The following is a 23,758-nucleotide window of genomic DNA, read 5'->3' as shown; positions in this document are numbered from 1 at the left end:
ACTAACATAGTTCCCATATCATACTTGTTCTGACTACATTGTGTTTCTATATTGAAGAGTTGAATTTGAACATTAAAAAGTTATTCTTATTAACACATCAAAGTCATCTATATAACCGACGTTGTATTTGGAAAGAAGATAACGATTAATATATGCATTACACTGTACAGGCTAACAATATACCAAATATTAGAGTCAAGGATAGCATATAAGAAGTTCTGGTTTTTTTCTTATCTAATATACTATCATAGTTTGGTTTCTATCTTTAGCTTTTTGGTCAATTTGATTCCAGTAAAGCACCTAGATTAGAAACTTTACTTTGATCTAGAGTAACCTCAAACAATTAGAGTAAATTAATTTCCAAGTCAACCCTTTCAAGCGCCTGGAGAAAGAATGTCCAGGAAAATAATCTTTTGATACAATTTGAATTAATCATGGAGTATCATAAAGATGAAATTGAGGCAAACTTTGGATTTCAGGAAATAACTTAGGATAAATATCAACTATACAAGCGCTCTCTATCATTCCAAAAATTGATTCATTATTATTCAGGATATATTTCTTGGAGTCTCCAATAAGCGATAACAGTAATATCTAATCCATCTTTAAACTTTATTCTCAAAGAAACATAAATCAAAACCCTACAGATAACAGTGTATTTTTCATTAATTAAACCTAACAGACAGTGATAGAAGTTACTACATCATTCCCACACCGGTTCAAACACCTGCTTCCAAGCATCATCCCAAAGATAAACATCCACCATTGTGTTTATTACTATGACACTTACGTGACACTTAAATGCTTCATAGTCAGTACTCGCTAGTAACACGGCCTGCAAATGTGTGAAAAATTCAGTTTTGATTTGTGAAATGTCTTCAATAGAGTGTTCAAGATTATTACTCACTTCAATGTGATCATCAGTTGCGGGTTCTAAACCCAACTTCCTGAACAACGATTCAGCTTCATATTCTTCTAAGTTTTCATAGACTTGGAAAGAGTCGTCGTGTAAATTTGCGACGAAATTCATGTCTACAGGAAAGAAACCTTAGTACAAGATATTTTTCTTTCGAAGAACCAGATTATTTTATCCATTTTGCAACCAACTTTATTATTTTCCATATGCAGGAAGAAATAACAAAGTTCCAGCAAGAATAATAACGGCAATAGAGTATATATTTGATGTAAAATTATCTATAAAACATACCTAGGTCCTTATTATTTTGTTTATCAAGAAGCGATATATTTAAATCAACAACCAAAAACCACACAAACAAAGACCATATAAAGCACTGTTATTGAAAAAATCAAGATCCGATTCAAACCTACATTAAATTCATGATCACTAAAGAAACCAAAATTATCATATGTATTTGTACCCTCTTCTTTTAATTCCATCTTTAACCACTGACTAGCATTCACTCTAAAGTTTAATTTCATATAGATCCATTTCCACCAATGAACATCAATTGTGCCAGTTAATAATGTCACCGAACAGGAAAAAACATCTGCTGGAAAGTAACTTTCAAGAACAATATCAGATAATTGAGAAACATGTAACTTTGGTAAACTCTGCAAGTCAATGAAAAGGTCGGGATAAGTTAAAAATATATTGTCATTCTCATATAGCATTGTGAGAAGAAATTCAGTATTTTCATGGATGTGTCGTTTAAATCGTTTATAAGTAATGATAGAAACATTGGATACTTTGTTCAAAACACCTGAAAATGTATAAAATATCCAAATCCAACATACAGTATTGTGTTCTTGATTGATTGATTCTAACCGCCAACCGTAGAATGCACAGCAACATTCCAAAACTTGTTCAAATGACTTCTTCCAAACATCATTCCAAAGATAGGTTCCAAGAATACATTCATAAATAATAACAAAGATATCTTTCTTCAACTTAGAATACTCAACAGTTCCCTTTTCAAGAATGTCTAGTTTGGCAATTACATTTGATCCCATATTTTCAACAATGGTTTCTTCTTCAGCGGTAATCAGATTTGCATCATGGGAAGGTTCTAAATAATCTAACTTCTGGAACATCGACTCAACATCTTCTTTATCTAAATCACCTTGAACTATGTCAGAGCTGCCTTCTGACCCCTTTGAATTTGGAACTAAAGTCATGGTTGTAGAAGAAATAAAACTTTCAGATAGTTTTTGTAAACTGGGCTTTTTTGTTTGGTTTTTTTGCAGCAGTTATTCCAACTGTGCACCATGTGCAGGAACAATGCTAGTTTACTTATTTCGCAGTTACCTTGACTACAAAAGGAGTAGATGAATCAACGCCAGAGAAGATTCTTCTAGAACAGAGACCCATATACGGGCAGAAACACCAATTCAAAAAAAAAATAGCATGCCATAATATTAAACTTTTGAGGAAGAACGATAAATATATAAAAAAAAAGATCTAACTAAATACGCCTTTGAACATCAATTTCATGCAACAAATCTTCAGGGTTAACTGCGTCCAACATATCCTTTTCATGTATTCTCATTCCTTCAGCTCGTTCAAACTGCCCATGACTTTCCTTCTTTTTGAACAAGACAAAATAAGGAATAATATACAATAATGCCAACACCACTGTGGACCCAACCGCCGCAGCAAATGATATACCTACCACTTTGCCTCTCGATAAAAGCTTAGGCGTTAAATCTTGTGACGATTGGAATCGATATGAGTCTTGAATAAGCAATGATTGGATGTTTCCTAACTTATTAGTTTGGGTACTGGTAAAGATATAAGGAATCCATGAAGTTCCATTGAAAAATGCTGCATTAACTGGTCCATATTGTTTAAGCGAGAACGTTCCTGCAAGAATTAAAATTTGATTATTATTGAAATAAGTTTGGTTATAATCGGTTGACTTTTCCACGGTTAAGAGCTTGACATCAGTGAATTTAGCAGATTGAGAATAATCAATATCAGAATCAATTGTATTCCATTTACTTCCATCAAATCCAGCCACGAAATCTTTACCCACAGTAATCATCCTCCCATTCAAGTCTGCATTTGAGGTGTCGGTAATTATAAATTTCTCAACCGGTCTTCCAGAATTCAATGAATCTTTTGTGCTAAACACACCGGTATCGAAATTGTAAATCAAGAAATCAACATTTGCGTCGCCTAATTTCAAATCTTTACCAGAAATCAACACTTGATCACTCTTGAAAAATTTCATATCGGTAATTTCTCCCACAACGTTTGGACTCAGTTGGTCAGAAGTTGGATTTACCCATCTTGTATTATCAATATCATAAACACATAAGGCGACACAATTTAACGAACCTGCCTGATCGAACTTCCCACCAACTAACAACTTTCTTGCCTTGTCATACATAACCATTGCATTGACTTGAATATTATCATCATCTCGTTTTGTACTGGAAGTACTAAGAGTTGCAGGTTGAACCAGAGCAAAAGTTCCATTTTGTAATGAGTACACAAGCATTCCGGTAATATTATTCAGTTCTAGTTGGACAGGTCCATTAACACCAATAAACAAATAATCATGGTTATTATCAACATATAATGATTGAATCTGACTGTCTCCCCAAGAAGGCTCCGGGCCAGCCAATGATTGAAGCGGAGTATTTGGATAAGAATTGTTAACAAGCCCAATATTGGTTGTATTTCCCGCAGTGAATGTACCTCCAATTACACTTAATGTTGAATTGACATAGAACGAATTGGTGATTGAAGATGATTTATCGGTGGTGAAATTAAAACGCCCAAACGCTGATGATGCATATGCTTGATTAGACGAGGTAAAGTTCATAATGTTGAAGTTGCTACCCACAAGGAGTTGTTGGTCAGTTGAAAGTTTTGCTGATTGAGTAAGGTTGAACTTAGGTGATACCCATGTACTATTGGTATTATCCCAATTCCAGAATTGGTTGTTGCCATCCGAGAAGACATAGTATTCGGTGCCGCTAATAGTGACATTTGCAAATGTTGATAGGGTACTATCAAATTTATTATTTCCAAATGTATTCAATTGATTACCTTCATATTTTGCCACGTTATAACCCGAAGATGCAGACTTGTTGTTTGATAAATTATTCAAATCTCCCAGAAGACTAAAGTTTCCAACAAAGATTAACCCAGTGTCAGTATCAAACATATTTGTAATCGAATTATTAAAAGGGATTGTGTCAATTGAAGATATAACGGTTTCATTCGCAGATGTATCATAGGAATCAATTTTCAATTGAGTTAAATTGTTATTACCTAAAACAAATAATGAATTGTCAAAGACCTTCACTTGGTCAATAAGCACATTTTTGTTTAAACTAGCCCCAAAAGAGTTTATACTTGAATTTCCAACGGCCTTCAGAACATTAACATTCAAATCTGTGAAATTACCAATAGAGTATTCAAATATTCCATTTAAGGGAAATTCTTTAGTAATTGGGTCTAACCCAAGTAAATCAACAGTGATTTTATCAACAACCATCCATGGGGCTTGCCCTTGGTCTTCTGCAATGAAACTACCAAATGATACTTCAATAGTGACATCATCATCTTTATCGAAGTGTCCCGTGTATAAATGGTCATACTTGTTGTTTTCATTATTCTGGAAAATTAACTCGTTGGAAACAACTTCTTTCCCATCATGGACCACAGCATTCACGATTCCTCTTATTGAACATGAATTATCTTGGACACATCCTGGGGTATAGATATCAATGGAGTAGTTTCCTGAATAAGTAATGTTTGGAGTGAATACAATTGTTGCGTTTCTGTCTTGAGATATCAAGTAATCATAGGAAATACCGGCAGTTAGATCCTGGACGGATTCAAAAGTTCCAGAAGTTATACTAGAAGAACTCACTCTCGCACCGTCACAGTTTGCTTCATTTAGCAAGTCATTTCCATAAACAATAATCGAGTCCAGATATAATTGAAATCCCGCTAATGAACCTTGGGAGCCATACCAGTCAAGAACAGTAATGGTTAATTTATCCATTGGTACACTATTCACAAAGGCAAACTCTTGGAAATTAGTACCATAGCCCAAGGTATTTGTCAATGAGTCATCCATATACTTGAAGAAACTACCATTGTCAGCAAATGTGTCATTGTTACTTGTAGGTTGTTGTGAAGTTGCAATTTCATTCAAATTGGTGAAACTAGTCAATGGACACCAAGCATCACAGAAGGCTAATTCGTTTGTTTCGGGATCAATATAACTAAGGTTCATAATACCATTTGCGGGGAATGAATAGATTCTAAATAATTTAACTGAGTTCTCGGTGGTGGGGATATACAATCTTGCCTTGGTTGGATTTATACCTTGCATTTCTTGAGGAAATTCAACAGACCATTCGGCACCTTGATCAGGAACTACATTCCAGACATTGGTCAAAGGGCATATTAAAACGGATCCATCTTGAGTTTGGGCATTTACATTGGTGAAGGATGCATGTTTGAGGGAGACAATTTGTTCCGCTTGGATTAATCCTGTGGTATTACTTGTGTTTAAAGATATTCCTAACTTGTTAAACTGTCCTGCAAATATAATAGACCCGTTGTTGTGGTCACCAGGTATTTTATCTATCGAAGTGATGGTTGAGTTCTTTCCAAATCCTTTGAATGGCGTTATGGCTAGTTGTTTGTTGGTTATATCGTAGATTGCACTTGAATAAGTGTGATTGAATTCAAAATCACCACCAAGGTAAATCAAATTGGCGTCGACATACACTGTGTTGACATTTCCGTCAACATCTTTATTCAATATTTCCACAATATCTCCGCTGTCAATATTATATATGATGGGAGTTTTACTTATGGTGTGATTGTTAATTTTGGAGAAATTTCCCGATATCACTACCGATGATGACGATATCGGGATAAGCTGATCAACTGCTCCATTTAAATCAGCAATTTTCTTTTGGAAGTTATTAGGAATATCGTGTACAAACAACGACGACGTGTGACTATGATTATTCTGTATTAGATTTGCTGATGCATTTACAAATGTGTAGAAGGATAATTGGTCAAAGTCGCCAAATAGCCCTATTCTGTCGCCGAACTGGTTATATTTCAACTGTGGGAGATCAACAGGGGTAAATAGTTCCTGTGCTATCACTATGGAGCAAAGCCATAGGAAGGATACGTATGCAGATCGCACAATCATTAGATGTGTGGTGGTGTGTATGCAGGGCGGTGATGATGCTACGCGTAGGCGATGAACTTATTATTGATATGGTATCAAGGAGTGGCTGTATTTCTGACTCCAATAGGACCCTTTGTTTATCTTGGCAGTATTAAGAAGTTGCCGGTAGTAGGTAGTAAAGAAAGTGGGTTGTAAAACTGTTGTAAAAAAAAAAAAATTGGTGTTGTTGATTGTTTGACGAATCTGGCAAGTTAGAGAAAAACGAAAAACGAAAACAAAAGAAAAAAAAAGAAAGACGAAAAAAAAATTTTTAGAGCTTAAGCTTTTGATCTAAGCGAGAGGCGGTTAACCGAAAAGGAGGAGGAAGGGGGAGGAAGGGGAGGGGAATGTCAGGCTGAGTTTATAGCACAAAAGTAACCAGGTAGAAGATATAAGATGAAACTAACCTGTCACAGCTTGGATAATCTGGAGATATGATGGGATTGCCATGTTCTTAAGGCAAGCATGATGTAACTACTGTGGCTGCAAAAGGGACTATTACTGCAAAAAAAACAAAGAAACTATAACATCAGCTATTCCCCAATCGGTAACCAAAACAAACAGAATAGGCAGGCACCTAATAAGATTATGTTAGATCCTGTGCTCAAGTGCTAACGAAATCGTAGGATCAAGTAATCACAACAAACCAAGTTGCGAATAACATTACTTTGGCATGCAGATAAAGGCGGGAACGCGCATTTTGGCATGACGATCGATCCCAAGTCATTTCTCAACTTTCAATGTAGCACAGGCACATATCAAATGGGCAATCAACAAGACCATCTCATATAGCGTAGAGACTAACTTGGATTTCATAATGGTGCATTCTAAAGCACGCAACACGGTTAGTATTCTTGGTCCGACAAGAAGTTTACCTATGTAAGAAACACAAAATTGGCTCTTAACCAACCCAAGAGCTTAACATAGCCCAAGAGCTACTAAATTCTAGATAAAATTGACACATGATACGCTAGTTTGACTTAGATATGTCAAACTAGAGACTAACCGCCTGAAATTTCTGATTTATAGCAATTTCATCAACGTTGTTTTACCCGGGAATGTTAGAACCAAACTATGCTTCTAGAAACCAAAAAAAAGAGCATTCACTTGGGTTCCACCAATGCTGTAAACCTTTCATTGCATGGGTTAGTCGATTGAATGGAACAGCAGAGGAAAGGTAAAGCCCCGTCAAGCCTGATTACCCACTCCAGTGTTTCTGTTATAGCACGCCAAAAAAAGCTTCTTTGAGTATTAATTAGTACATTTCTGTATGGAACAGCTTTTGCACATTTAAACCAAGGAAAGTCTAAGGCTGATGTGAATCCTTGAACAGCCCCGGACATTGCGCACGCTTATTTTGTAATTACATCCCTTGTTACTCCCTCAAGGAAACTCTTGGTTTCTGGGTTGTGTTTACAGGTTGTATACTTAACATGTAATAATTCGCATTTACAGGTTACCCGCACTATCCACCCACACCAAAAAATCTACTTCGTCAGCCAAACTTTAGACAACACCAAACCTGCAGCCAAACCACCCAGAACTACCCTACGGCATGTCGATCAAGGCAATGACACCGCCAATAGGGATAAGCCCCTTTGATACCCGGACAACCCTAACAAACCATCGATTTTCGCCCGTGATTTCCCTCGAATCAACCAGTTTTGCCACGGAGTTAATACAACAACAATATAGCACTAGCATACTTGATTTGTTTAATTTATATGGAGATAATTTCAAGTATGAAATTCCTAACCAACAGTTTCGCATAGTTAACAATCAATTAATCACCCGGAACTATTCGTCGTTTCCCATTAGATTTATAGATTTGGAAAGTGTGCTTAGTGGCGGTGGTGTCGCCGGATTAAGTGAAGTTGAAAAGAAGCTATACGAGAGCTGCAAAGACACAGGGGTAACTGAAGAGTTATACCGCGATATGTTTGGGCATATGGTTGGTAATGACGATTTGCTACTTCCATTTGAAACGTTTAACCATCCAATAAGTCAGGTTTTCGTCATCAGTATGCAAGATTCAATTGACGAATTACGAAATATGATTGTCAAGTTTAGAAACCACAATTACCCCTTATACTTTCAAATGAATGATTTGTTATTTCATGTTGTTATTCTCTACCAAGAAGATTCTAATGACGTTATCTCTTTCCAAAATGAAATCAAAAGCAAGCTTAATTTGAATAGTACAGTCATACCAATAGAAACCACTGTTGATACAACCATACGGTACAAACTCAATGAATTCATAGTGAAGAATTTAATTCCACACATTCAAATGAAGATTAGATTATGGGACGACCAATATTTACAACCCAAGAAATCCATCACCAATAGATTTATATCGGTATCCAAGCGATTCTTCAATAACAACAGTGATTCACAATTAGCATCGTCCACATCCACAGCAAGCACAGCCAGTCCGTTCAATTATAACGAAAACTACTACTATAAAGGCTCGTCACAGCAAGTGTTACGAAAACTAGCTGATTGGTCATTAATGATTAATGATTTCAAATATGCATACACCATCTACGACCTAATCAAGAAAGATTACTCCCAAGACAAGGCCTGGATTTACGTGGCATCTACGCAAGAAATGTGCATTGTAAGTTTACTACTTGCACAAACTGATCAACTGAGCATTTCTGGACCCGACAAGAACACGCTTCGAAAGATTCGTCATGATATCATTGAACCGTTTATGGATAATTTGACATATACTTATAAATCGCGATTCAATTATACACACTTGAATAGGAAATGTTTAATAATTGTCATTGAATTGTTGTTATGCATGAACAAACTATATAACTTGTCCTACTGGTGGATTGATTTGATTGAATTGTATTTGTTACAGTTGGTCGATGATATAGAGCATGAAACTCAGGGACAACATCTGATCATCAAAGCATTGTTTTACGAGAGATTGGGATATAGTTTTGGGCATTACTACATTCCACCAATTGTCGATAAATCTGAAGAAGAAAACGAAGTGGACGAGGAAGAGGACGTGAATCCAAATAAATTAGTACCACCAGTAAACAACTCTGTTATTGGCTTAACCAGATTCAGAAAATCAAGCTTATGGTATTTGCTAAGCATACGAGAATGGTTGGGTATCTTGGATAAACTGAAGTTAACTTTTGTAATTGACAATATTAATGTAGAATATCAAGTCCATGATCTGGTGATAAAGGAGATCTTGCAGGGGTAAGCTAGTACAGTGGAAGCGGTATATATATATATGGAGGTATGTTAGATTTTATAGAACATAGATAATTTACAATTTTCATTCTACTCCTAGATCAAGCTGTGTAATATCTATTGATGCATATTCTATCAAAGTCTATTAATGATCAATTTCTTTCAATGCCATTTTCCTCCGTTTATCCATAGTATTATTAATCCCCGTAGACCCACTTGAACTGAACCAATGGAAAACCTTGGAAATGTTCAACACACCAACGTCTTTAACACCTTTCAATGAAGATACGGCGAATAGCTTACTATTAAACTGTTCATCTAACCCTGAACTCAACGTATGTTCTTTCCCTGAGATCAACTTATACTTGATTGCCAATTTGAACCCAATTGAAGATACAAGTTGAATTATGGTTGATAAAGGATATGGGAAGAATGTATGTAATGCAAATTGGTCTGATTGTTTTGCTTCCTCTTCCTTTGGTTCGATTGGACTTGTCTTTGAGAATGGAATCAAGTACGATTGTCCTTCATTTAAACTTGTCTTGACAAACCTGAGGTAGAACCATGATATGATAAATCCATAACAGCACATTAAGTAGGTGATGTAATATTCTGAATTCAAAAAGGCCAATACAAGACTTAGGATGATGAGTATGAATGACATGTACTTTACTTTGATCCGTAAGTTCCCCTTGAATAGTATGAAGAAGTGATTAGGGATACGTTGTTTGATTGCCACAATGAAACCCATAATTATACCCATACTACTCAAAACCACCGGCACTTCCGACTCTATAAACCAGCTCTTGAAGGAATAGTACAAATATAACAAGGAATTAGTCACAATAACGTTAAACATGACAAATTTCAAGAATTCAGGACTTGACCATACGTTTTCAAGGTACCTCCCCAAATAAAACATACCAACAATACTAACAAACAACCCAATGAACGTTTCCTCAACAAAACTTGCTGTCACTAGAACCCAAGGGTATGCCAACACTGTAGACTTTGAAGGAATGAATGTGAGTAAAGGAACAAACAACTCATGAGGATGTGGTATGCTTGTCAGTTCTGGTGTGTCGGGGTTAGGTGTGGACTTGGAAGATGCAACTATTAATACAAAATACGTGTAATATTTCAAGATGAAATTAAGGAGGGTTAATGTTATTAGTATCACCAATAGGATACTTGTGACTTTGGGAACTGCCATTGTATGTGAAGCGAGTTCTTCTCTGGTGATTCTTGAGTGGTTGTAAAGTTGTTGATTTATGAAAAATGTACTGCCACGAAAAAACGTTTTATCAAGAGGAGAAACAAACCAGTTGGTTGTAAATATATTGTGTTGACCAAATCATAATTACAACGTACAAAAAAAAAAAAAGTTTGCTTGAACAAAGGATAATAGACAAAGGGAACCAGTTTGACAAAATGTTTAGATTAGTCAGACAAAGAACGACAGGGAATGCATGTAGATACCAATCAACTACTGCATCTCGTTACATCCGTGCCAAACCGAGGGCAATAGATATGTTTCGTACACCAACATTCAAATCAATAGTGCTTACCCTTGTATTCTGCTCTATTGTTGTCGATGTGACTAAAACAAGAAAGGAGTTGGAAGGGTTGAACAACTCGTACAACTCCAAATTTGAATTGTTAAATGATATAATTGACAAATTAAATGCTAATCAACCTATCGATTTAGCCAAAGAGTTGAAAATGGCTAATTTATTGACTAAGCACAAGTACAAGTCAGTGGTTGATATTGAACTTGACGAGCAGTTGGAAGATATGTTCAAGGAGTTGCAAGAAGAAGCAGAGCAAGAGCCAGTGCAACAGCAGGCACCAGAACAAGAGCAACAGCAACCCGAAGGTAAACCAAAGAAGAATACAAACAAATTCTTATAATACTTGTACATAAAACTAATAATACACACTACTTACACAATAGCAATCTTTCTAATGGTTCTTCTATGACCATCACCAGTTTCAATAACCTTCCCACCTTGAACCAATCTCTTCACCGCATCAACAACCTCTTGGTTTTCAATTCTCGTAGAGCTTTGTTCATTCAATTTCAAAATCAATTCACTGAATCTAATTAAATTATTATGGTCCTCAACAATATGCAAGATTTCATTCATCAAATCTTGTTGGATTCTTCTTTGGGCAAAAGTAGTACCAGTTTGAACCATATCCATATCAATTCTACCAGTAATTGGATCAGTAGCATATTCCTTAATGGCACTCTTTATTAGTCTAACTGATTCCTTGACATCAATAAGTTCGACATGGTGACTTAACCTCATCTTAGCATGGGCTTCACTTAATCTGATCATACTTTCCAATTGACGAGTAGTGGCTGTTATTCTCTTTTCATTGGTTCTTACATCTTCCCCTTGTTTTCTCATTTCAACATAACTTCTGACCAATTCAGATTTAGCTTCCACAGTCAATGTAGGATTATAGTTTTCTTTAGCATATTGGATATATCCACTCAATAACTCAATTGGTAAGACGTATCCTTCATTGACAGTTTCAGGTCTATCTTCCAAGTACATGCTGGTTAAATGCTTAGCTAATTGACGATCAATACCTTCATCCACTTTATCTAAAATCAAATAAATTAAATCAAATCTTGATAATAATGGGGGTGGTAAATCAATATTACCAGTAACTGGTAGGTTAGGGTCGTATCTAGAATTTATAGGGTTAGCTGAGGCTAAAATACTGGTTCTGGCGTTCAAAGTAGTGATGATACCTGCCTTGGCAATGGAAATAGTTTGTTGTTCCATGACCTCATGAAGCACAGATCTGGTAGAATCACTCATCTTGTCAAATTCATCGATACAACAAACACCACCATCAGATAAGACTAAAGCACCAGATTCCAACACTAATTGCTTGGTATCCACATCTCTAGTAATATAAGCAGTTAAACCTACGGCAGAAGAACCTTTACCCGAGGTGTAAACCCCACGAGGAGCGATCTTGTGCACATATTGTAATAATTGAGATTTAGAAGTAGATGGATCACCACAAAGCAAAATATTAATATCACCTCTGTAACGTCCACCCTTTTTGAAGGTCTTATTGGTACCCCCAAATAATTGAAGCAAAATCCCCTTCTTCACGTCATCCATTTCATAAATGGAAGGAGCTAAAGATCTCGCCAAAACTTCATATAAATCATCACGTTGACTAATTTCTTTGATTTGTTCAACTTCATGGGCAGAGATTTGTCTCACTTGTTCAACTTCTTCTTGTTGTTCGATTTCATGTTGTAATGTAGAAATATCAGCACCTAATCTCTTGGTGTCGACTTTCTTAATATGGACAACATCAAGATATGTCTTGTACAAGCTCTTCAAAGCTCTTTGTCTAGAATTGACTCTTACTGGGATTGATCTGAAAATACCACAAACCTCAATACGGTCACCAGCTCTACATCCATCAACTAAATCATCATAAACACACAAGTTGATAGAATGTGGAGTTTGTCCATCTGGAACCAAATCAGGGGTTTCTTGCAACTTTATAACTTGCTTATCAGCAAAGGAACTACGGTTGTGAATCAACACCATAGAGTTGGTTTGGCCACAAATTTCACGAGGACATTTAGTAGGCTCAGAAATAACCCCTCTGTCAATTTCAACCCCCAAAGTATGACCACAGGCATTACATTTGAAAAAGGCAATTTTCATATCGGGGATAATTGATGTAGATCTGATAGTTAAACCCTTTATACTTACCAATTTATCAATATCGTTAGGGTTTAATTCACGAATACCTCTTGGAACAAGGTTAACATTGTATGGACGGATGGTATACACTTTTCCTTCAATTTCATCAAGGTCTTCATTAGCATCATTGGCTAATTGGAGTAAACTATCTTTTAAAGTGTGATCCATAATTGGAATAATTTCTTGCGGATAATTTATCAATTGGTAGTAAAGTTTCTTGGTATTATTGTTGAAACTTAACAAGTTACGTGCGTCCAAATTCATATTGGTCACACCAGCACGTCTAATTTCATTCAATTGTTGCACATAGTACAATTCGCTATCTTCAGGTTCAACATCACGCTCGTCCAACAATTTTCTATATCTCATTTTAAAATTCAACAAGAAATCGCGGAAAACATTGGAGCATTCTTGAATGGACACATTTGTACCCCAAATAACTCTTACTGGCTCCTCAGGGTCAACCTGATCGGAGCTAGTACCACTGAATAGTCTAGGTGAAGAAACATCAACAATATCACTTCTTAAACGAGTTCTGGCAACATGTTGACTACTGCCAATGTCGGAACCGTGAACGGATGAAGTATAGTGCAAAGGCGAAGAAATGTCATGCACTTGAGAATAACGGACTTGTGAGGAGGGATGTGGTTGTGCATCAGAAGGTGGGTTTGAACTAGCAAAGAATAATGGTGACGAAGGAACTATCGGCTGTTGTGATTGAGAAATTGATTCGGATGGGGTGTTACCTGTAGCACCTGTAGCTGGAACGCCTGATGGAGCACTTGATTGACGTGGTGGCGAAGATGACATTTTCTAGTGTTTAAAAGAATAAGTAACCAGAGAAAGAAGAACGGTTGTTGAAGTTTTGAAGTTGTGGGTTATTTAAATTATGAAAAAAAAATATCGACGCGTCGTTTTTTTTTAATTACCATTAGATTTCCTAATTGGGATTAATTGGTCAATTTGTATACCGAACGAGAACATTGTTATAAATTCAACACAAAACACAAACAGACTTATATTTGAAGTATTCTTTCTTTCTTTCACATAGTTTGAGTCTTATTGAAATGTTCAGCATAACCTATGGTTTTTATTTTATCTCTTGCAACCAGCGATTATCTATCCTGTCTGCCACATGGAAGTCTCTGGACAGTAACAAATTCTGATTCATTAACGTTGGCATCAAGAAAGATATTTAGTTCTTCACGCTGATAGTACTAAATAATCTTTTTTGATATGCAAGGTGATCACCACAAATGGAGATGGGTTTTGATCAGTTCTCATGCATGTTGCAAAAAATGGTTAATAAAATACAATAACACCAACTTTGAGTTTCTTGGTATTTACGAGAATTCCCATGCAAATCAGATACTTTGAATTATTAAATCTAGAAAGAAAGAGAGAATGTGCGTATGTGTCATTGCGTCAATGACCTCACTACAGCTACATATTGTAACAAGAACCAAAAACAACTACAGCTTGGTCCGATGTGACTCTATTGTTTGGTTATCATTCTGTAAATGCATTGGTAGTCCCTTACACGAATCCCTTTATCTTGAATAGATTGTTAGTGCCATTCGAGTAACATTTCATTTGTTCGATATAAACAATATTAGATTACCAAACAAATGGAAACAATCATCAACAGCATTACAAGATACATTTGTAGTTTCTACTAAATTTTTTTCTTATATTGAAACTGATTCGTGCTGCTATTTTCAACTCATCTAGAATTCTTCATCTCTTATTGAAAATGAGTATATTCAGATGAGAAGGTAATTCTACCATCTGGTCGATTGACATGTTGAAATCATGCAATTACTGCAGAAAAGAATATTTTATAAGATTAACATTATAATGATAACTTCACATCTTTTCAAAATGCCAGGATGCTAATGAACTAATACTCACATTACAAATATCCCTTAAAGCTAAAGTTTTACAGCCAAAAAATTTACAACCCACTTTTTTTTTTTCCTTCTCTCTCCCTTTTATATTGTTTACATTTTCTCCATGTTTACAACTGAGCCACATGAATCGAACAACCATACCCAACCTAGACCCAAACAGATCACCAACACGTCGATCGCTCATTAACACTTCCTCACCAACTAGAACGAATGGTTCACCAATAAGAAACAGTGGTTCACCTGAACGTCGTCAGCAGATATCAGAGATGGAACAACAACGCAAGCTGCACCAAGAGGGCAGCAAGAAACGGGCTCGAGAACCAGCAGTTGCAGAATACTCCAAACGTGTTCATTTTAATGAAAAAGTGCTTGAAGTAGACACTCGATCTGCCAGTCCCTTGAAAGAAAGCAAGGAGGTGTTTTGGCAAAAATTAGACAATATTGAATCAATGCTATTACAAATGAATGAAAGATTATTTGACATTCACAAATTACAAGAAAAGATTTACGCAAAATTGGATAATGCTGACCCCGAAGTAGTAGAACAGGTTGAACAATTAGGAAAATCTATAGATGAGACACTTAAAAAGGTTTAATACACACTGATTTAAAAGTCAATATTCTTTGTAGTTTGGGCATCTTTTTCATCCTTGCCATCATCTTCAACAGGGATCCCCCATTCTTCAATCTCAAACTTCTTTCTACCATTCTTGAACGCATATTCACCATCATGAATCATCATGAGGCCTTTCTCAGACAATACAGGCACCTTAATAATGTTAACTAATCCTTGTTGAATCTTACTAGGTTCATTTTTGTATGCTTTTTCTATCAATTGACTCATTTCTTGATTGAATGGCTGGAGGTGAATAACTGAATCAAATACATTTTCGAAAAGCCCAGTTACATTGGAATCTCGAGGATATAAATCAAGTGCCAAGGAAGCAATAACCAGCAAATTACTCGAATATTGACGTAACAACCCACGCAAGGCATGAACTAAAGGGAAAATAAACGTAGGGGAAGCAGTTGCTGGTGGATATATTGAAGGATTAAGAATTCCCGGTATCACAACTCTTAAAATTTTGCCAGGATTAGATTTAACTTGATTTTTAACAATGGCTGAAACTTGTTGAACTATTTGGGCGTAATTATTTACTATTGGGATATAGGATATATCTTGAGCATTTGGACCAGGGGTTAATTTCTGGGTAAGATCAAATTGATGGTTGTAATGTTCATATGTGGCTGTACTATCAGAGCCATTACTTTCCTCTTCAGGCTTCTTATTCAAACCATATCTCCATGCAATTTTCAAATCTGGAGCAGCAGCTCGTACATTTGGTCCTGATGATGCTTGGGCAAGATTAGTCACACTAACTTTTGATTCCTGTTCTTTAATCCTAGCCTTTTTTTGCTCTCTTGAAGAACCCTTGTATAATCCTGGAAGATCACTAGACCATTGGGGAGATAATCCAACAACAATTACATGGCAATTGACATCGTTAGTTATTCGATTATGCATGATACCTTGTGATGCAAAAGCTCTAATCAAGACAGAAGCAAAATCAGTAGTTCCTGATTCTTCAACTAACAATGAATGACCAATTGGTAATCCTTGGTGTAATAAAATCTTATCAAGATCAGCAGTACCGGTAGATATGGTTGGTTGAGATGTGATAACTGATGGCCTAACACCAGGGTTTTTCATGATCAAGTTAGTGGTATCTTGAGTAGCTGGTGATGCTCTTGTTATTGGCAGTCTGGTTGGAGTTATACCTGCAGATCTTCCCATCAATGGATTTTCTCTTCCTGGGATAACAGGCACTGGAGTTCTTCCCGGGATGGCATTGGAAGTTGCTCCTGGAACTCTATTCGGGTTTCCTCCAATGATTTCACCTCTCTTTCTAAATGACATTGTGTATCTATTGTCTAACAATAGGAGTGAGGATGGGACAAAGTCTTGCAAAAAGGAGTTCAATCAGTATAAAACAGGATGAACCAGATCTTCACTTTTTTTGTAGCATCTACGATGAGACGGAAGTACCAGTGCGAACAAACAGTGGCGTTAACAAACTAAGGAAACAAAAGGAGTGAGAGTGGGAGAGTCAACCAGAGTAAACACCAGAAAAAATTCATGACACTTTAATCTAGTAACTACCACTCCAGAAAAACACGAAACAGAATCAGACATACACCAATTACTTCAGCTATATAATGGGTGCAGCAATATCTTTACCATTGATGCCGATCAATGCACTCGCTTCCTGCTGTGGAGCAGCAGCCTGTTCGGCATTATGTACTTCAATAGGAGGAACTTTCAAATCTTCCATAATGACCAGAATAACATATGCATTTATCCTATTAGTTAATTCATTACTATCATGGATCGCCCTATCACCATTTATAATCCATAAACTTGAAAAGGCAACGTTTGGATATATCAATAATAGATGTGGTCCAGATGGGAATCAATGTATAAGTTTCACCTCGGTGTACCGAATCAATTTCGCTCTTGGGGTGTTACATCTTGTATTAGCCGCATTGTTACTTAATGTTCAATCAACGGCTAATCCTCGTGCCATGATCCAGAATGGGTGTTGGAAAATGAAGATATTTGCGTGGATATGTTTGATATTTGTCAATTTCGTGCTTATTCCAGACAACTTCTTTGTGTTTTATGGTAATAATATAGCCATTATATTCTCGACTATTTTCTTGGGGATCGGTCTTATATTGTTGGTAGATTTTGCTCATGCATGGGCTGAGAAATGTTTAGAGAAGATTGAATTGGAGGAATTGACTGGTGAAGGGGACGCAGGGTTTTGGAAGAAGTTATTGATTGGTGGTACATTGACCATGTACATTTCCAGTATAGTATTAACTGTGATTATGTATTGGTTCTTTGCTGGCAGTGGATGCTCCATGAACAAGACAGCCATTACTTTAAACTTGATATTTTCAATAATTATCTCAGCAATGTCGATCAATACCACAATTCAAGAATATAATCCTCATGCTGGTTTAGCCCAATCGTCCATGGTTGTATTTTATTGTACTTATCTCGTCATGAGCGCAGTTGCTTCTGAACCAGACGACAAATACTGCAATCCATTGGTTAGATCAAAGGGTACAAGAACTGCAAGTGTGGTATTAGGTGCCATGTTTACCTTTATCGCAATTGCTTACACCACAACAAGAGCAGCTGCAAACTCGGCATTCAGTTCAGACTCCAATCAAGAATTTTTAGTGGGTGCTTCAACTACTACAACCCAACCAGCTGCTAGAAATGAAATGAGATACCAAGCTATAAAGCAAGCAGTAGACGAAGGAAGTTTACCAGAAAGTGCATTAACTCAAATGGACTTGTATAATGACGATGAAGAAGGAGCTACTCCTGATGAAGAACGTCAATCAGTCCAATACAACTATTCGTTATTCCACATAATCTTCTTTTTAGCAACACAATATGTTGCTACCTTGTTGACCATAAATGTTAAACAAGATGATCTTGGTGATTTCGTGCCTGTTGGTAGAACTTATTTTGCAAGTTGGGTTAAGATTGTAAGCGCTTGGGTATGTTTTGTGTTGTATGGATGGAGTTTAGTGGCCCCAGTAATTTGGCCAGATAGATTTGGTATACAAATATAATCAATAAATATAGTTTGTTTTCTGATACTTCCGAATTAGGAAGTCGACTTTGTAATTGCACTTCTTATTGGTTGAAAAAATTTTGGCTGAAAAAATGGAGGAAAAATTATTAGTTGAAAAAAACTCATTGATATTCGTACAAACACCTACACATATAAATCACTAATCCACTATGTCTGCTATTGTCTCTAAGGTCACTGGTTTCGTCAACTGTGCTATCCAAAAGTCTACCCAACTCACTAATTGTGCTGTTTACTGGGGTAAAGTCGGTGGTGAATTAGCCAAGGCTGTTTACAAAAAGGAAGGTTTAGCTCCACCATCAGTCCAAGAATTCCAAAACTTCTACGCTAACATCTTCAAGACCATCAAGAGCTCATCTCAAAGAGAAGCTATTGCCAATAAGGTTTTCAACTTCCAACCAGGTCCACAATGTGCCGTCAAGGCCGGTGTTTACGGTATTCAATTATTAGCTTTCTTCTCCGTCGGTGAAATCATTGGTAGAAGACAATTAGTTGGTTACCCACACTTTGGTGAAGAAGAACACCACCATTAAGCAAAGAAGGGAGTGAAATCTTAGTTTGTACAATATCATAAACATACATATAGAAATGCTTTATCATTTTACTTTACACTACTAGTTCAATTTTTGGGGATCTAAAGAGTGTTTATTTATTTCTTTAAATACATATTCATCGAGCAGTTTTTACAATAAATTATTTGCTGTCAGTATCTTGCTTTCTCTTTTTTGGAAGCTTCTATCATTTGTTGTCTTTGTTTCCTCTTTTGTTTCATCACTTTAGGAACAGTACTAATTTGTTTTCTAGTGACTTCGTGGGTCTTGAGTTTCTGTTTATCCTTCTTAGATAACTTACCCATATCTTCCATCCATTCACTGTATCCCAGTTCACATCCAGATTGTTTCATAACATTAATAATCGGTTTAACTAATTGATCATCTTCTTTGGTGAAAAAGGTAACTGCGGTACCCGTCTTACCACCTCTACCAGTTCTCCCAATTCTATGAACATAGGCTTGTGCAGTTTGAGGAACATCGTAGTTAATAACCATATTCACACCTTTGAAATCAACACCTCGGGCAAGAACATCGGTGGTAATCAATACCCAAATATCACCGCTCTTGAATCTATTAATGACCTCTTCTCTTTGCTTAGGAGTTCTTTCTGCATGAATGACATCTACATTCAACCTATCGTATAATAACTCATGAAACAATGCTTTAGCTCTGGTAATCGATTGTAAAAAGATTATAATTGGCGGCTTGAATTGCCCTTGTTGGATCATTTGTCTAATGGCCAACAATTTCCCTTGCTCGTTACCAGTAAATACTAATTTCTGATCAATAGTAACATTAGCAGCTTCCTTATGGCCAATAATTACTCTTATAGGGTCCTTCATGATGGAGTGGGCCATTTCTTCAACACCAGAAGGAATGGTTGCCGAAAACATGGATTTTTGAATGTGGGGGAAAGTACAATGGGTCAAAATCTCATCGGTTTGTTCGGCGAATCCATGGTCGAATAATTTATCGGCTTCATCGATGATTAAATTGGATACTTTAGAAAGGTCAATTGCTTGATTATGAACAATATCAATCAAACGTAATGGAGTGGTCACTATGATATCGTATTTGCTCAGATTGATGATTTTATTATTCAATTTGTTGGCTAATTGCTTGGATAAGATTGCACAGTTTAATCGTTTACTGTATCCTTTAGTTATTGCTTCTAATTGATTGAAGATTTGATGAGCTAATTCATTGGTTGGAGATATAATTAAACCTCTAATTCCATGGTTCTTTCCTACTGGCTCAGTAATGATCTTTTGAATTAATGGGATTAAAAATGCTAATGTTTTACCTGACCCGGTAGGAGCACATGCGATTAAGTCACGATTGGATAAGCTTATAGCAATAGATTCACACTGGATGGCAGTAGGTTCCACAAATTCAGCAGCTAGTAGGTTGGTTAAAAGCTTCTTGTCGATGTTGAATCTACCAATCATATCTTGAAAGGAACCAATTGGTAATGGGATGTCATCACCAGTGACTTTTGATTTATGCAGTTTTCTAAACTTTTGAGCGTCTTCTTCGGAATTTATTTCTAAAAGCGGAGTTTCATCTTCATCTTCCTTTTCTTCTGTTGTTTCTTGTTTGTTCTCTTCTTCTGGTTTACTGTGTTTTCTAGTATGGAAGAAGTCGGTTTCTCTTTCAACTTGATTATGTAAAGTTTCTTCCTTGTGTTTTTCGTGGGAATTCTTGGTGTTTTTAGGAAGTGTATGGTCAGTCGTGACATTTTTCTTCTTATTGAGTGAAGCACCTCTAGTTAAGATCCTGAAAATGTCCATAGTTGCTAGTTAGCTTCAGATAGATGATGTGCATGGAAACGTTTCTAGCGATGATCTTCATAGTAATTTTTTTTCTTCTAGCCACTCCGAAATATATCACGTGATTGATTTTGCTTTTTTTGGATTTTTTTTTTTGGCACTGAAAATTTTTTTACATCAAACGACAATCCAACAGGATTTAGCAGGTTAACTAGTTGGAACTTCGGCGACAAGAACAGCATAGAAATATACCAGGAAATAGTCGTTGATCATGTATATACGACAACTAGTCACCGGGACTTTCAGGACCGTGAAATTAACCCCAAAGTTATCACCACTCACAACCACTCGTTCCATCTACTTACATAAAGGTCCTCGTGTGGCTGGACTTAAAAGAGATCCTCAAGAAGCCTTGGTGAATCTGCAAGGATTGAAATATGAATTAACCGACGACAATATAAAACACATCAAAACTTACTTGGGAGACAAGTATTCCATACCTGATGATATTGTATTACAAGTCCTTACCCATAAATCATTTGGAAACGGGATTAAACCATATAATGAGAAATTAGCCGCTATGGGATCTAAACTCTTACTGTTCTATTTGGCGAAGCATGTCACCAAATCAGCTAACAAGGATTCATTTGCTATAAACGGTCGTAATTTGGATGTTTTGGGTTCCCCAATTTCTAGAGAGTTAGGAGGATTATTCACCTTGGGTGTGTTTGCCAAACAACAAGGATTAAATCAAGTCATGTTTTGGACCACCAGAAATGCCAATTTGGGATTTGAAAGTAGTGGGGAGTTAAGAATCAGTGCACAAATGATGTATGCTTTAATTGGGGCCGTTAATTTCTATCATGGTAAGGAAGTTGCCGAATTATTTATTCAAGAAAGATTGATTGATCAATTGGAAAAAATCACCGTTGATCTTGTATCTGGTAAGGCAGAATAGATTGATTGACATTCAGGGACTCATCTTGTATATAGAGCAAAACATCAGAAGGACTAACTAGCATCTTCGTGTATAAAATATTGTATATACACTCACATTGTATATATTACCATAATATCATATAAAAAGAAGAATAGTTGTTGAAAACAAAATTCTGCAACCAAATTGTTCAATTTTCTATTTGCTTTCGTAAACTCGTGCGGGTCTATATCTTGAAATTATGACCTTGTTCATAACGCCTGACTAGGTTATTTTAGTCTCCTAGACTAAGAAGCTGTTGTTGTATAAAATGGAGATACGAGAATGCTAGCAATTCTGGGAAGCAACACAGTAACTAGTGAAGATTTAGAACAACAGTATTAATTCTGGTCAGATTTTGCCCAAAATTTAGCGAAAATCAGCCACAAAATAGAGGCCCCGAAAATGTTTATTAAACACAATATTAGGATTTAGGCCAAAATAAATTCAAACAGAGCTACAGAACTATATATTACCTCTCTTGGATGGAACCGGCAGTCTTATATATTAAATATGGGTCAAAATCAAAGGGAGGACTACTCTTACGCGTAACCCAAGCTATTTTTCGTTGACGAGACGGTCCAAATACAGTCAATACAAAAATCATTTGTTAAAGATCAATTTGATAAATTTATATTAAGAAAATATGTAACCGAGATAGATGTCTATTGTCAGAAGACGAAATGTCGTCATGAGTTGAAATCGAGAATGCAATCAAATTATAAACCTGTGCTCGACTTTGAATAGCAATCGTTATAACGAAGTGCAATGAAATTGATTTGGACTGCTAGTTAGATTTACCTGTTAAAATAACTTTCTATGTATTGCGTGTATCTGATAGCGGCATCTGTTGCCTTACTTTTGTACATAACCACTTGAACGTGCAGATGCTTGCATTTTTTCCCATCCCTAGTTTATAGTTTATAGTTTATATTGTTCAGCCTAATCCCAAGTTTTACAAGAGAAATAGGCTATGGAAATAACAAGCGATCAAATTTTCAAACTACAAGAGAAGTGAATATCTATACAGACTTATGAGAAATGTCTGCAACAACCTAAATAAGGTGGAAACGACTTTAAAACAACTTTCATTCCCGGAAGAACTGTATTAACAAGAGTTGGTTTTTTTTTGTTTCTTGGAAAATGGCGGTGCTCTGCATGGTTCAAGATGTTTAAATTTCGACTATCGCTTTGGCTACTAGCTTTCTGGTGGCCAAGCTTGGTTCACAACCCTGCATTTTTTGATGTGATTTCAACACGCGTTTTTCACGTTCACTTGATATGAATTTTCTTAAACAGTTGCAACGTAAACAAATGTCAAGAAAAGGGAAAGAATTGAGAAGTAAACATAAACAATTATACTATACACCATGCATCATTTCTAAGTTGAATCTGACATGAGGTTATCCCGCGCAGGTCACATTAAAATGCAAGCAAGTTTTCTCCTATATTTCATACAACCCAGTTGAATTGACAAAGAATAAAAAAAAGAATTAAAACCTAATTTGTTCCAAAAAAAAAAATACGCGCTGTATGTAAAAAAAAAAAATGAAATTCAAAAAAATAAAATTACGTTACGGTTGGAGGATTCTCTTTTTTTTTTTCTCTCCTACAGATCAAACAGAATCTGGCAACATAAATCACCCGCCCATATTTACAATCGCCAACAACAAAAAGGGAAAGTTCCAGAAAATCAGTCAATATATCTCCGTCAGCACGTGTCCATATAGATTATTCCTTCTAATA

General features: G+C 36.2%; 11 protein-coding genes across 11 annotated transcripts; 5 read left to right on the top strand and 6 right to left on the bottom strand. All coding sequences in view use genetic code 12, as the record gives it.

Moving 5' to 3' along the window:
* Positions 1-669: 669 nt before the first annotated feature.
* Positions 670-2,136, bottom strand: SPAPADRAFT_51056 (uncharacterized protein; the record flags this gene model as incomplete). The annotated part of the gene is made up of 6 exons (XM_007375720.1): positions 670-675; positions 791-835; positions 908-1,032; positions 1,208-1,292; positions 1,330-1,572; positions 1,756-2,136. 6 exons carry the CDS (start codon positions 2,134-2,136, stop codon positions 670-672), a joined length of 885 nt encoding a protein of 294 aa, XP_007375782.1.
* A 287-nt stretch (positions 2,137-2,423) lies between these two features.
* RAX2 (Rax2p) lies at positions 2,424-5,737 on the bottom strand (the record flags this gene model as incomplete). Its single annotated transcript, XM_007375719.1, has 2 exons — positions 2,424-5,566; positions 5,713-5,737. 2 exons carry the CDS (start codon positions 5,735-5,737, stop codon positions 2,424-2,426), a joined length of 3,168 nt encoding a protein of 1,055 aa, XP_007375781.1.
* A 1,956-nt stretch (positions 5,738-7,693) lies between these two features.
* Positions 7,694-10,641, top strand: GSG1 (Gsg1p; the record flags this gene model as incomplete). The annotated part of the gene is made up of 1 exon (XM_007375717.1): positions 7,694-10,641. One exon carries the CDS (start codon positions 8,104-8,106, stop codon positions 9,394-9,396), a length of 1,293 nt encoding a protein of 430 aa, XP_007375779.1.
* On the bottom strand, positions 9,532-10,599 carry SPAPADRAFT_138847 (uncharacterized protein; the record flags this gene model as incomplete). Its single annotated transcript, XM_007375718.1, has 1 exon — positions 9,532-10,599. One exon carries the CDS (start codon positions 10,597-10,599, stop codon positions 9,532-9,534), a length of 1,068 nt encoding a protein of 355 aa, XP_007375780.1.
* A 176-nt stretch (positions 10,642-10,817) lies between the features above and the next one.
* SPAPADRAFT_138015 (uncharacterized protein) lies at positions 10,818-11,297 on the top strand (the record flags this gene model as incomplete). Its single annotated transcript, XM_007375716.1, has 1 exon — positions 10,818-11,297. The coding sequence occupies one exon, from the start codon at positions 10,818-10,820 to the stop codon at positions 11,295-11,297; it is 480 nt and encodes a 159-aa protein (XP_007375778.1).
* Positions 11,298-11,329: 32 nt separating this feature from the next.
* On the bottom strand, positions 11,330-13,942 carry CDC54 (MCM DNA helicase complex subunit; the record flags this gene model as incomplete). The annotated part of the gene is made up of 1 exon (XM_007375715.1): positions 11,330-13,942. The coding sequence occupies one exon, from the start codon at positions 13,940-13,942 to the stop codon at positions 11,330-11,332; it is 2,613 nt and encodes an 870-aa protein (XP_007375777.1).
* A 1,192-nt stretch (positions 13,943-15,134) lies between these two features.
* On the bottom strand, positions 15,135-17,060 carry SPAPADRAFT_61563 (Elongator subunit; the record flags this gene model as incomplete). Its single annotated transcript, XM_007375714.1, has 1 exon — positions 15,135-17,060. The coding sequence occupies one exon, from the start codon at positions 16,958-16,960 to the stop codon at positions 15,650-15,652; it is 1,311 nt and encodes a 436-aa protein (XP_007375776.1).
* Positions 17,061-17,170: 110 nt separating this feature from the next.
* SPAPADRAFT_61562 (uncharacterized protein) lies at positions 17,171-18,715 on the top strand (the record flags this gene model as incomplete). The annotated part of the gene is made up of 1 exon (XM_007375713.1): positions 17,171-18,715. One exon carries the CDS (start codon positions 17,377-17,379, stop codon positions 18,691-18,693), a length of 1,317 nt encoding a protein of 438 aa, XP_007375775.1.
* Positions 18,716-18,865: 150 nt separating this feature from the next.
* On the top strand, positions 18,866-19,246 carry ATP20 (F1F0 ATP synthase subunit g; the record flags this gene model as incomplete). The annotated part of the gene is made up of 1 exon (XM_007375712.1): positions 18,866-19,246. One exon carries the CDS (start codon positions 18,866-18,868, stop codon positions 19,244-19,246), a length of 381 nt encoding a protein of 126 aa, XP_007375774.1.
* A 170-nt stretch (positions 19,247-19,416) lies between these two features.
* CHR1 (RNA-dependent ATPase) lies at positions 19,417-21,057 on the bottom strand (the record flags this gene model as incomplete). The annotated part of the gene is made up of 1 exon (XM_007375711.1): positions 19,417-21,057. The coding sequence occupies one exon, from the start codon at positions 21,055-21,057 to the stop codon at positions 19,417-19,419; it is 1,641 nt and encodes a 546-aa protein (XP_007375773.1).
* Positions 21,058-21,230: 173 nt separating this feature from the next.
* On the top strand, positions 21,231-23,090 carry SPAPADRAFT_61561 (mitochondrial 54S ribosomal protein mL57; the record flags this gene model as incomplete). The annotated part of the gene is made up of 1 exon (XM_007375710.1): positions 21,231-23,090. The coding sequence occupies one exon, from the start codon at positions 21,308-21,310 to the stop codon at positions 21,992-21,994; it is 687 nt and encodes a 228-aa protein (XP_007375772.1).
* Between the last annotated feature and the right edge of the window lie 668 nt (positions 23,091-23,758).

Source organism: Spathaspora passalidarum, assembly GCF_000223485.1.
Source record: "Spathaspora passalidarum NRRL Y-27907 unplaced genomic scaffold SPAPAscaffold_4, whole genome shotgun sequence".
NCBI lineage: Eukaryota > Fungi > Ascomycota > Pichiomycetes > Serinales > Debaryomycetaceae > Spathaspora > Spathaspora passalidarum.
This window is presented reverse-complemented; position numbering and strand designations above follow the sequence as displayed.